The sequence below is a fragment of the Herpailurus yagouaroundi genome, unplaced genomic scaffold (genome assembly GCF_014898765.1).
Source record: "Herpailurus yagouaroundi ecotype Mexico unplaced genomic scaffold, PumYag 216, whole genome shotgun sequence".
NCBI classification, from domain to species: domain Eukaryota; kingdom Metazoa; phylum Chordata; class Mammalia; order Carnivora; family Felidae; genus Herpailurus; species Herpailurus yagouaroundi.
In genome coordinates, this window is record NW_024412447.1 from 4,076,046 (window position 1) to 4,088,370 (window position 12,325).

Consider the following 12,325-nt stretch of genomic DNA (forward strand, 5'->3'; position numbering starts at 1 on the left):
CACGCCACCTCCGCGGGCGCCCTCTCGACCCAGGAAGCGGCCGCCTCTGCGCCAAGCCCTCGGGAGGAGCCGCGTCACCGGCGCGCCCCCCCACCCCAGCCCCGCGCCCACTCACCTCCGGAGCAGGGACTGCTGCAGGCTCTTGCAGGTGGCCAGGGACTCCCCGGTGAACATGTGACACACGACGACGTGCAGGCAGCGCGCCATGAAGGCCAGCACGGCCTCGGGCTGGAGGGTGCCGCTGCGAGACACCAGGCAGAGGCGCTGCAGCGCGGAGCACTGGCTCAGCGCCTGGAAGAACTGGGCGTTGGCGCTGAAGTAGGGCTGCTCCAGCCTGCGGGGAGAGAGGGCAGTGTGAGCCCACGCTGCTGCCAGACCCCCCCCCCCCCCGGCGCGGGGCGGGGGGAGAGGGGGAGCCTCTCGCGGGGGGCCAAGCGGGTCTCTGGGAGCCAGACCCAGACCGGCTGTCCCCACGCCTGTCTACGCCACAGTCCCCCGGGGCATCGGGAGGAGACACAGACCCCAGGGCCTTCCCAGCTGATCCCGAGTTGGGGGCAGACCCTGGAGGCCTGACACGACGGGCGAGCCACCGTACAGACCCCAGCCGGCCACTGCCCGGAGCCTGGAGACCCGCACGCTGGCTGGGCTGGCCGCTCGGCACCCCACCCACCTCAAACGCTGACCTGTCGGGCAGGGGGCGGGGAGCCGCGCTTACATGGGATCCCAGCCACACACTGCTGCCCTCCTGTGACACACAACGACAGGCTGAGGGCAGTGGAGGGGATCTGGAGGCTGGGGCCACCCCGGCCACGGAAGGGAAGGCGACAGATCCCCAGTCCTCCCGCCACGGAAGGGGAGGCGACACCGGGCAGGTCCCCCCGTAGATAGGGGCTGAAGGCAAAGAAGAGCCGATCTACAAAACCGGGACCTCGGCCACAGACAGCCACGACAGATGGGAGGTGCACCAGGTCCCACCTGCTTTAGAAAGACGGACGAACAGAGGGGTGCCAGAGTGGCTCCGTCGGTTGAGCACCCAACTCTTAATTCTGGCTCAGGCAGTGATCTCGCAGTTTGTGAGTTCGAGTCCCACACTGGGCTCTGCACTGAGCACAGAGCCCACTTGAGAGTCTCGTTCTCTCTCTCTCTCTCTCTCTCTCTCTCTCTCTCTCTCAAAATAAATAAAATTTAAAGGAAGTAGGGGCGCCTGGGTGGCTCAGTCAGTTAAATGTCCGATTTCGGCTCAGGTCGTGATCTCATGGTTCGTGGGTTCGAGCCCCGTGTCGGGCCCTGTGCTGCCAGCTCGGAGCCTGGAGCCTGCTTCCGACTGTTTCTCCCTCTCTCTCTGCCCCTCCCAGGCTCATGCTCTATCTCTTTCTCAAAAAATAAACATTAAAAACATTTTTTTAATAGAAACAAACATTAGGAAGGAAGTAAGGAAGGGGAAGGGGAAGGGAGGGGAGGGGAGGGGAGGGGAGACACGAAGAGATGGGAGGGCCACAGTGGCTGCCGGACAGGGCCTTGGCACAGGCAGGAAGGAGCGCTGGAGCCTCCAGCCACGGGGATGAGAACAGGAAAGTGGTGTGGAGGACAATGTTCCAGAGCCTACCAGACCCTTCTGCGCACCAGCCGGAAAGCCTAGAGGGCAGACAGAGCGATGTGGTGGGGACACACGGTTGGAGGTGCTGAGGACAACGGACAGGGCAGTTCAGCACCAGCTGGGAACACGGCTGCGGAACCAGCAGATGCCCAGATGTGCGGCAGGACGCCGGGCCGCAGGCCAAGGGAGCCCTCCGGAATGCGAGTCGGAGGAAGAGCAGAGGGCCGGGGGAAGCTAACAGGATTGCGGGGGGTGCCAGGAGGAGGGCCGAGAGCCAGGAGAATGGGGAGAGGAGCTGGTGGGAGCTGTGTCCCCCCCCAACAGACAGGTGGCTGTCCTAGCCCCTGGCACCCGTGAACGCACCTTACTTGGAAACAGGGTCTTTGCAGGTGGGACTTCGTTAGGATGAGGTCGTGCTAGACTGGGGGGGGCTGTAATCCAGTGGCCAGTTCCTTACAAGAAGGCCATGCAGAGGCACAGCAACGCAGGGACACCCAGGGAGAGCGCCATGTGACCGCAGGCGGGGACTGGAGTGACACGGCCACAGGCCAAGGACTGCGAAGCACTGCCAGCGACCACCTCTAGAAACCAGGGGACATGCCTGGCACAGGGACTCCATCAGAGCCTCTAGGAGGAACCAGCCCTGCTGACGCCTGCAGCTCGAACCTCTGGCTCTCAGAACCGTACGTGAATCCAGGGCGCCTGGGTGGCTCAGTCGGTTGGGCGTCTGACTTCGGCTCAGGTCATGATCTCACGGTTCGTGGGTTCGAGCCCCACATCGGGCTCTGTGCTGACTGCTTGCTCAGAGCCTGGAGCCTGCTTCGGATTCTGTGTCTCCCTCTCTCTCTGCCCCTCTCCTGCTCACACTCTGTCTCTCTCTCAAAAATAAACAATTTTTTAAAAATTAAAAAAAAAAAAAAAAAACCTGTCCGTGAATCTGCTGGTGCTGTGGCGGTTTGTGAGGGGAGCCCCAGGACCCTAACGCAGAGGCCGAGCAGACTCACAGATACCTCCCTGGTCAGTTACACACACGCCCAACACAACCACGTGAGCAGAGACCAACGTGCGTCCCCCTGTGTAAGACCTTCCCAGAGAAAAACGTAAGGATTATCCCTGGAGAGCAGAGCTCGGCTCCAGCAACTTCCTTATGTCACTGCCTTCAGCAGGACTTCCGTCCATCTTAGATACACACAGTCATCACTTGATGCTTTTATTTATTTTTTTCCACTTGATGCCCTTAAAAAGCTTGCTCGGAGCCTCTGTCCCCCTCTTTCTGCCCCGCCCCCAAAAAATAAATAAACATTTCAAATAGGGGCGCCTGGGTGCCTCAGCCGGTTAAGCATCCAACTTCGGCTCAGGTCATGATCTCACGGTCCATGAGTTCAAGCCCCGCGTCGGGCTCTGTGCTGACAGCTCAGAGCCTGCAGCCTGCTTCAGGTTCTGTCTCCCTCTCTCTTCTGCCATTTTGCCACACACGCTCTCTCAAAAATAAATAAACGTCAAAGAAATTGTTTTAATTAAATAAACAGCTTGCTCCGAGGGGCAGGGGAGTAAAAAAGAACAAAAAGCAGCTCGCGCCGGCTGCCGTGGGGGTGTCGCCGGTCACCTGGCCAGAGCGGCTCCAAGGCTGTGGCAGCACACGGGGAAGAAGCTCGTGGAGGCACCGGCCCGAGCAGCAGGGCAGTGGCCGTGGCCAGCGGGGGGCCTGGATGGATGATGCAGATCTGGGCCCGTGCGTGGGGAACCGCAGCCCACGGAGGGACCCGGCAGACAGCGGAGGCCCACAGGCAGCCGAAACCCGCTGCCTCCCGAACGCAGGGAGGGGGGTAAAGGGGCAGAGGAGAAGATTTGTCAGGAAGGTGCTTCCCCGCCCCTACCAGGTTTCATCGGTCTTTGGGTCGCCTCCGTCTGAACCGGATGACTGACAACAGGACACTGTGCAAGGGCGGCCACCAGGCAGCAGGCAAGGTCCTTCCTCCAGGAGCCTCCAAGGCCACCGACGGACTCGAGACATGGCGGGAGAGACTCGGCCGGCCCCCGCGGGAAGCCAGGCCCCAGAGACCAAGTGCAGGACTGCGCCCGGCAGGGCTGCAGCCTCCACTGAGAGGACACTGCTGTGCATGCGCTGGGTACCACTGTCCCTCTCCCTAGGACCCCCTAAGTGTCCCCAAGGCCAGCCACGCTAATCCACCTAGCAGCTCCTCCCAGGGCCTGGGCGCCGCGCAAAAACTCCTCACAGAAACCCCAGGTCAGACCCGGGAGAGTCTGTCTCTCTGAGTCATGGCCCTGCCTGGGGCAGACGCAGAACCCCCCCCCCCCCGCGCATCCCCCCCCTCCGCCAGCGGCTGCAGGCAAGACCTCCATCCCTATGCAGGATCCACAGAGACCTCCTGGCCAGGTTGGTGACCTCCTGGGACACTGCCGACCAGGTGGTAAGCAGTCGTGGACACTCATAATAAAAGGAGACGTTTCCAGGATGAGCAAGAAATGCCCACCCCCATCCCAACAAGGCAGTGGGTCTGCTCTGGGGACAGAGTGTCCCTGTCCAAGCCCCCACATGGAGGGAGACCCGAAATGCTCTGAATGCAACACCTTCAGAACGGCTGATCCAACCAGGACTCGGCGTAGGGCAGTGGATGGGCGCTCCCCAGTTCTCAAAGCCTAAAAAGACCCAATTGGTCATGCACTAGGTCCCCATCACCCCGACACCTGGGGACACTACCAAGTTCCAGGACAAAAGGAGAGAGGTTTTCAAAAAGGGGTCTTTGAGGGAAAAAAGAGCAACCCCAGCTATTTACAGCAGCCACCCGACAGAATAACCCCCAACAATGGAATGTTCTAACCTGAGCTGTGCAGTAGGGGAGCCACCACTCACTGAAATGTGGTTCATGAGACAGGTTTTTAATTTTATTTAATATTTATGGGTGCCTGGAGAGCTCAGTCGGTTAAGCATCCGACTTCGGCTCAGGTCATGATCTCACCGATGGTGGGTTCGAGCCCCAGGTGGGGCTCTGTGCTCACAGCAAAAAGCCTGGTTGGGATTCCCTGTCTCCCTCTCTCTGACCTTCCCCCACTCTCAAAAATAAACACTGGGGTGCCTGAGTGGCTCAATCAGTTAAGTGTCTGACTTTGGCTCAGGTCATGATCTCACGGCTTGTGGGTTCGAGCCCCGTGTCAGGCTCTGTCCTGACAGCTCAGAGCCTGGATGGAGCCTGCTTTGGATTCTGTGTCTCCCTTTCTCTCTCCTCCTGCCCCGCTGGCACGTTGACTCTCTCTCTCTCTCTCTCTCAAAAATGAATAAATATCTTATTTTATTTACTTATTTTTTTTGAGAGAGAGGAAAGAGAGAGAGTGCATGCACAAGAGGGGGAGTGGCAGAGAGAGTGAGAAAGACAGGATCCAAAACAGACTCCAGGCTCCAAGCTGTCAGCACAGAGCCTGACATGGGGCTCGAACCCACAAACGGTGACATCATGACCTGAGCCAAAGTCAGATGCTCGACCGACTGAGCCCCCAGGTGCCCCGAGCTTCTGACTCTTGATCTCCAGGTCACAAGTTTGAGCCCCACACTGGGGGTGGAGATTACTTTAAAAAAACAAAAAAAATGTATACGAGTAGAAATGCTACTAAGCTCCTGACACTAACATTGTGGGGAGGGCAGTGGGTCCTTCTAGAGTACGATCACAAGAAGTCTCATGTTCACTCCCCCATCAACAGTGGAGACTCAGGACGCGTGAGGGAAGAGCGGCACTCAGTGTGTGGCAGGAGGGAGCCCCTGGCAGGGCTGTTCTGGGCTCCAATGCTAGAGAAAGGATCCCCCGGGGCAGCCACAGCCATCAGAGATCCGACGCCAGCAGGTGCCCCTTGGCAGAGATGTGAACACGGGCCTCCCCCCACCCCCAGACCCACTGAACGAATTTCATCGGTAAGGAAAGGACTCCAAGAGCCGTGAGCAGAGAGCAGTGCCTCTCCGAGAAGCAACGGTGGCTGTGTGCAGTCCTCATTTATCCAAAGGAAGGCCAAAGTAACAGCCAAAGTCATGCAGGGCCCAGACGGAAAGCAAATGTCATCCCGGTTAGAAGTGTGAATTTTCTGAAAAGTTGACTTTTCTTGAAAAAAAGTCTAAATACACTATTTCATTCTATCTTTCAAAGGCAAATTATTCTCTTTTTTAAATATTTAAAACTTTTTTCTCTTCAATTTGAGAGAGAGAGAGATGGAGGGAGAGAGAGGAAGTGTGTGCACACGCAAGCAAGGGAGAGGGACACACAGAGAGAGAGAGAGAGAGAGAGAGAGAAGCTGAAGCAGACTCCACACTCAGCTTGGAGCCTGACTCAGGGCTCAATCCCACGACCCTGGGATCATGACCTGAACCGAAATGGAGAGTAGGACGCTCAACCGACTGAGCCACCCAAGCGCCCCTATTCTTCTTCTTTTTTTAATGTTTATTTGTTTTTGAAAGACAGAGTGCAAGCAGGGGAGGGGTGGAGAGAGAGGGAGACGGGGGATCCCAAATGGGCTCTGAGCTGTCAGCACAGGGCCCGACACAGGAGTCGAACCCACAAACCATGAAATCATGCCCTGAGCCAAAGTTGGTCGTTTAACCGGCTGAGCCACCCAGGCACCCCAAAGGCACCCCTACTCTTTTGAAAGTCCTAAGGTAAGCATCCCTTTGCAGACCTGAAAGTGGGAAAACGGGAGGGGCTGAAGTCCAGAACCCTGACCGTGGTCTCTGGCTCGTCCCTGAGGAAGAACAGGCCTGTGGCGCTCTGGCCACTAGGTGGCGCTGTGGGTCCATGCTACCCACTGGAGACCCAGCGGATCTTGGTTTCAAACCAAGTAAACAGAGTGTGTTCACACAGCCTTTTAAACAGTTTTCAACCAGCCGGCCACTTCCGGGCTCTCCCACTCTGAAGGAAGCCACCCGTGACAGGTGTTTGGGATGGGGGCAGGCCTGTCCACTCCACCAGCTGCCTGGACAAGGCGGGGGGGGGGGGGGGGTGGCCCGTCCAAACCTCCCCCCGGCTCTCCGCACAGCCTGGTGGCAGAAACGTCCTGGTGTCGGGGGCTGCCAGTGCCTGCCCTCTGGTCAGAGGGTGAGGAAAACGATCCACCGGAATCACTTTTGCCTCGGGAGGCAGTCGTCCCCCTCAGCCGTGCCTCAACCTTCGGCTCAGGGAGGATCTGGCCTCCAAAGCCCACTCCCCGAAAGGCAGCCTGGTCTCCTGAAGGTTCTGTGGGCACAGGAAGGCGCTCGGGGAGCGTCCCCTTATCAGCCCACCCACCTCCGGAGGGCCCGGGCCTCGAGGGCGGTCCTGGGACGACCTCCAGGGCCTGGCTCCAAACCAGCCCTCTCACTTCCGCCCAGACGCCGCCCTGGTTCTGAGGTCGCGAGCAGCCCAGGGTGACTCAGGGTGATGCCTTCCCCTCCCTCCCCCAGGAGGCAGGGCTTCATCAGCCCTGGGAAAGAAGGCGCCCTGCTCTGTGCAGCGTGGGCTCCTCTCCCAGCCGAGGTGCGTGCGAAACGCGAGGCGCTGTCAGAACGACGTGTTCCCGCACCACCTCCCCGCGGGAGCGGTCCTGGCTGCGTGGAGGCCGCGCCCCGCCAGGAGTCTTGATGGGCCTCGCTGATGGGCACAGTGGTGGAGGCACCGGCCACCTCAGGGACGTTCTGCCGGGAAGTGCGGGAGCTGCCCGGGGAGATGTAGCGTGCCAGTGTCTCCGGAGCACGGGACGCCATCTCCTTTCTGCAGCTCCTGCCCACGGCAGGCGGGCAAGGGCCACCTGCTCCTGTCCCTCAGCCTCCCTGGGCTCGGCTTGCCGCAGAAGGCGAGAATCCAGGGGAACGGGGCCATTTGGCTGCGTTTTAGAAACTGGTGTTTGTTCTGAACAGGCAGTACCCAGCTCTGATCGGACATGGTTCTCGGCAGCCAGCGTGCACAGAGAGTCCATTATGAGCGGCGGTCAAGTTCCCGGGCCGACCTACAAAACCCATCTAGCCCGGGCCCCACCAGCCTCCCCGGCCACCGAACTCCCGCACAGCCTTGCTCCTGGGGAGGACCTGAGCCACAAGGGTCACGTTCCAGCTGCAGAAGCCACTCGGGACCACTAAATGCTGCTGTGTTACCCCGCTCAACGCTCAACAGGCCCTGTGAGGCAGGAAGTGCCACAGACCAGCTGTGTGGCTCAAGCAAGCTCCTTAATCCTCTGGGCCTCACTTTCCTCATCTGCAAAAGGGGACAATAATAGCTCTACTCCCGGGGTCGTTCAAAATGTCAAAAGAGTCAACACCTACGAGTGCGGGAAAAACAGCTGGCAGCCGTCACAAGTACACCAACAGGATCCAACAGCAGTCACTTCCTACAGTCCCTTCCTCTAGCTTCTGGAACACCTTCCCCCTCCATCTGCCGGCTCCCTGCTGCCCTGCCGGCTCCTGCTCCGTCGGCTTTGCTGATTCTTCCTCCACCTCCTGACTGGGTGACCCCGGGCCCGGTCTGTGGTCTGCTTAGTCCCACGTGCTGGCTGGAGGCCACCGCCTCTCAAACTCCGGGACACACGTGCACAGCTGTGCCCCACAGCCTCCCCATCGCAGAGGATGACGACCACATCAGCTCAAATGCTCGGGCCAAAAGCGTCAGCATCATCTGGACCCATCCTTGACCCCTCCCACCCGCCCCACATATCTGATCAATCAGCAAATTCTTGGGTCTCTCCCTGAACGTCTGACACGGCCTCCCCGACAGTGACAGCGCCCCTGCTCCTGCCCTGGCCCCAGTCTATTTCAGTACAGCGGTGTGACCTGCCCTTCTGCTCCCCTCCAGTCACACGGGCTCCTGGCTGCTCCCGAAAAACACCCGACACACCCCATCTCAGGACCCTGGCATTAACTCGGCCCTGTCCAACAAAACCTTGTGTGCAGATGGGAACAATCTCCATGTGTGTTCTGTCCAACATGGAAGCCACCAGCACATGCGGTTCCTGACCAGCTGAAATGTGGCTAATACCGCTGAGGAACTGTACACTTGATTTGATTCCATCTTTACTCATTTAAAAGTAAGTGCCCGGCCGGCTCAGTCAGTTAAGCATCCGACTTCGGCTCAGGTCATGATCTCATGGCTCGGGGGTTTGAGCCCCGCGTCGGGCTCTGTGCTGACAGCTCAGAGCCCGGAGCCTGCTTTAGATTCTGTGTCTCCCTCTCTATCTGCCCCTCCCACGCTCACACTCTGTCTCTCTCAAAAATAATAAATAAACAAACAAACAAAAAAAAAAGAAGTCATGTGTGAGGTGCCTGGCTGGCTCAGTTGGAAGAGCATGCAACTTTTGACCTTCGGGCTTGTGAGTTCATGCCCTAGGTTGGGTGTAAAGATTACTTAAAATAAACAAACAAACAAACTTTAAAAAATAAATAAAATGATTCGCAGACACTACCAACTGATGCGACTCGTTCTGCCTGGCCGGGGAATGTTCTTCCCAGGTTCTACTTTGCTAATGCAACTTCGTGAATTTTCTCAAATCTCACCTTCCTGAAATCCGCCACCTGCCCCCCAGCATCCCTCACCCTGCTCTCCTTTGTCCTCCCCGGCATCTGTTCTTCTCTAATAAACCACATTCTTCCCTCCGTGCACTGTTGGCCCACTTTCCCCACTGGAATGTAAGCTCCCCACAGACAAGGAGAGAATTCTATGCCTAGAACAGAACCCAGAATAACAGGTGTTTACACATTTGCTAGATGGAAAAAGAATTATCATGGGTCGGGGTGCCTGGGTGGCTCAGTTAAGCGTCCGAGTTTGGCTCAGGTCATGATCTCATGGTTCTTGAGCCTGAGCCCCACATCGGGCTCTGTGCTGTCAGCTCAGAGCCTGGAACCTGCTTTGGATTCTGTGTCTCCCTCTCTCTCTGCCCCTCCCCTGCTCTCTCTCAAAAATAAATGAAAACATTAAAAAAAATTTTTTTTAAAGAAAGAATTATCGTATTACAGGTGCTAACACTGTTCTGTAGGCCTTACAGGTACAAACTGCTTTGCTCTCACCAGCCCCACTTTACAGGTGGAGGATCTAGGAGCAGGGTGAGGCAGGCAGAGCCAATCCGAAGGGGGCCTGTGTTAGGCGTCCAGCAGCCCAGGGAGCCGGCAGCACCTGCCATGTCCAGGTAGCCCCACAGGCAGCAGACATGTAACGCTGTGGACGTGAGGCAGGCATTTGGGGGAGAGATTCTGACTACTCTGACTTATTAAATTAGGTGCTGTATTTTACTTAATTTCATTTTCATCGACTTCCGTTTTTATCAAACACTCCCGGACGATGACCAAACACTCCCCAACAGCACGGCCAGAAAAGGCACAAGGTTTAATGGGTTGGCAAGAAAGAAAAATGAAAAAAAAACAAAACAAAAACAAAACCCCGATCGCAAAGAGGAGAGATCCAGAAATACCTTGACTCAGAATTCAGTGAAATTAGAACTCAGGTGTTCACCCGCCCCCAATTTTGGGGAATGTTCAATTCCTCCTAATCTCAAGACTCCCAACAGGTTAACAGGGTTGCAGATCTGGGGAGTTTTCTGTTTGCTAAATATATATCAGGACCCATCTGCAGCTTTGAGCGAAATGTGGCCCGCTGACCGCACGCTGATCACCGCTCCTTCCAGAAAGGCCAGCGATGTGACGGCAAAGGCCCAAGAAGAAGCAAGGTGGGACAAGGCACTGGACAGAGAAGGACCAGTGGAGGAGGGAGCAGATTCCTGCTGCTGCAGATACAGAGGCAAAAAGACAGGCATCCAAGCCTCTAACGTCAGACAGGCCCGTCCTGTGAAGACGGTGGTAGAGGGAGCCGCCCGCTGCAGCCGGGGCCCCTCCTCCGTCCCCGGCGGCTGATGCCACACCCCAACCCGGCAGGAGAGGTGCCCAAGCCAGAGAAATTAACAGAGAGGATGGAATTTGGGCCACGAGGCAGAGGTGGGCAGGAAGGGGGACGTCAGGGGGGTGGCAGGAAGTAAAGAGCAGGCCTGTGGTCCTCGCTCCTCCAACCTACCCGGGCACCCCGCACCTGCAGCAGGACAGAGGGTCCCAAAGGTCCCTGCAATGGGAACAGCGACGCTGCCCATCGAGCGTCCTTAACCGTTTCGTGACGTCTCGTATCACCTCTGGGCAAGGCCGAACGTGGCTGGGGAGGCCACGGCCAGAGCCTGGCACACACTGCACCTCGAAGTTCCCGGGAAGTTAACTGACTCAGGTCTAAACCAGGGGGTTCTAACAACTCAGCACTACGATTCTCGAAGCAAGGGTAACTGGAACGCACGGGACACGGCATGAACAACTGCCCCCTCCCCAAATACGGGGTTCCGTGGACACTCGGGCTAACGACCGAAGCCGCACATCCAGGGTGTGTGGATCCGACACGGCGGGAAAACACCGAGGCCTACTCACCCCGCTCTGCCGGGTCGGATCCCGGGATTCTCACCCCCGACGGCAGGGCCTCAGGAGCCGCAGTGTGGATCGCGCTTGGAGGGAGAGTGGACAGACGGCAGGCACAGCCTGCAGAGGACCCCTAGAAGGCTCCAGAGCGGGAATGGCAAAGCACTCAGCCGGCTCCATTCCCTGTCAGAGGACGCCTTCTGAGGGGAAAGGGGAAGCCTGCAAAGGCACAGTGGTTTCCATCTGGCACGACCTGGGGCCAAGGTCAAGCTCTGCAATTCGACTGAGCCGGGTGAACCTCAGCTCCTCCTTCAAGCTTCCACTACTTCGTCTGTGAAATGGGAACGATGAAGGGCTGTCACGGGGACTAGACGGTGCCCGACAGCCCCTGGCTTAGCACCTGGCACTCGGCAAAAACACAAAGTGCGCGCTGACCACTGTGGGGACAGCGACACACACGCGCCTCAGTGCTCCTGCTCTCGCGCCACCCACCAGCCACCCCACAGCTCCAGCCTGACCGGGAGACCAGCTGAGTGACCTGAGCCCGGCCGCTACATCCTCCCCAACCTGAAGCCCCAGCAGAGCTGACATCCGCCCCACCATACCTTCCAGTAGATTTGGGGAAACAGTGTGATTTTTTTTTTTTTCAACGTTTATTTATTTTTGGGACAGAGAGAGACAGAGCATGAATGGGGGAGGGTCAGAGAGAGAGGGAGACACAGAATCGGAAACAGGCTCCAGGCTCCGAGCCATCAGCCCAGAGCCCGACGTGGGGCTCGAACTCACGGACCGCGAGATCGTGACCTGGCTGAAGTCGGACGCTTAACCGACTGCGCCACCCAGGCGCCCCAGCAGTGTGATTTTTCAAGCTCAGTGCAATTTTTCGGCAAGTTTTTTTTTTTTTTTTTAATTTTTTTTTCAACGTTTATTTATTTTGGGGACAGAGAGAGACAGAGCATGAACGGGGGAGGGGCAGAGAGAGAGGGAGACACAGAACCGGAAACAGGCTCTAGGCTCCGAGCCATCAGCCCAGAGCCTGACGCAGGGCTCGAACTCACGGACCATGAGATCGTGACCTGGCTGAAGTCGGACGTTTAACCGAATGTGCCACCCAGGCGCCCCATCAGTGCAATTTTTCAAGATCAGATCTGTCAAGATTCTCAAACATGTCTCAGGTCAACAAAGGCTTACCGTGTATTTATTTTTTTAAGTTTATTTTATTTTATTTTTAAAGCGTATTTATTTATTCTGAGGTGAGGGGGAGAAGTGGGAGAGGGAGAGAGGGAGAGGGAGAGGGAGAGGGAGAGGGAGAGGGAGAG

At 57.5% G+C, this 12,325-nt stretch overlaps 1 protein-coding gene across 4 annotated transcripts in view; it reads right to left on the reverse strand.

The window, feature by feature from the left end:
- FBXL18 (F-box and leucine rich repeat protein 18) overlaps window positions 1-12,325 on the reverse strand; it is a 75,860-nt gene that overhangs the window by 51,807 nt on the left and 11,728 nt on the right. For 2 of the 4 annotated variants that reach the window (XM_040455789.1, XM_040455788.1), the window contains exon 4: window positions 116-334. The exons of 1 other annotated variant lie outside the window; for it this stretch is intronic. In XM_040455789.1, the coding sequence (XP_040311723.1) occupies window positions 116-334 (219 nt within the window). Of the gene's footprint in view, window positions 1-113; window positions 335-12,325 lie in introns of all 4 variants that reach the window. One more of the 4 variants, XM_040455791.1, reaches the window with a different exon arrangement.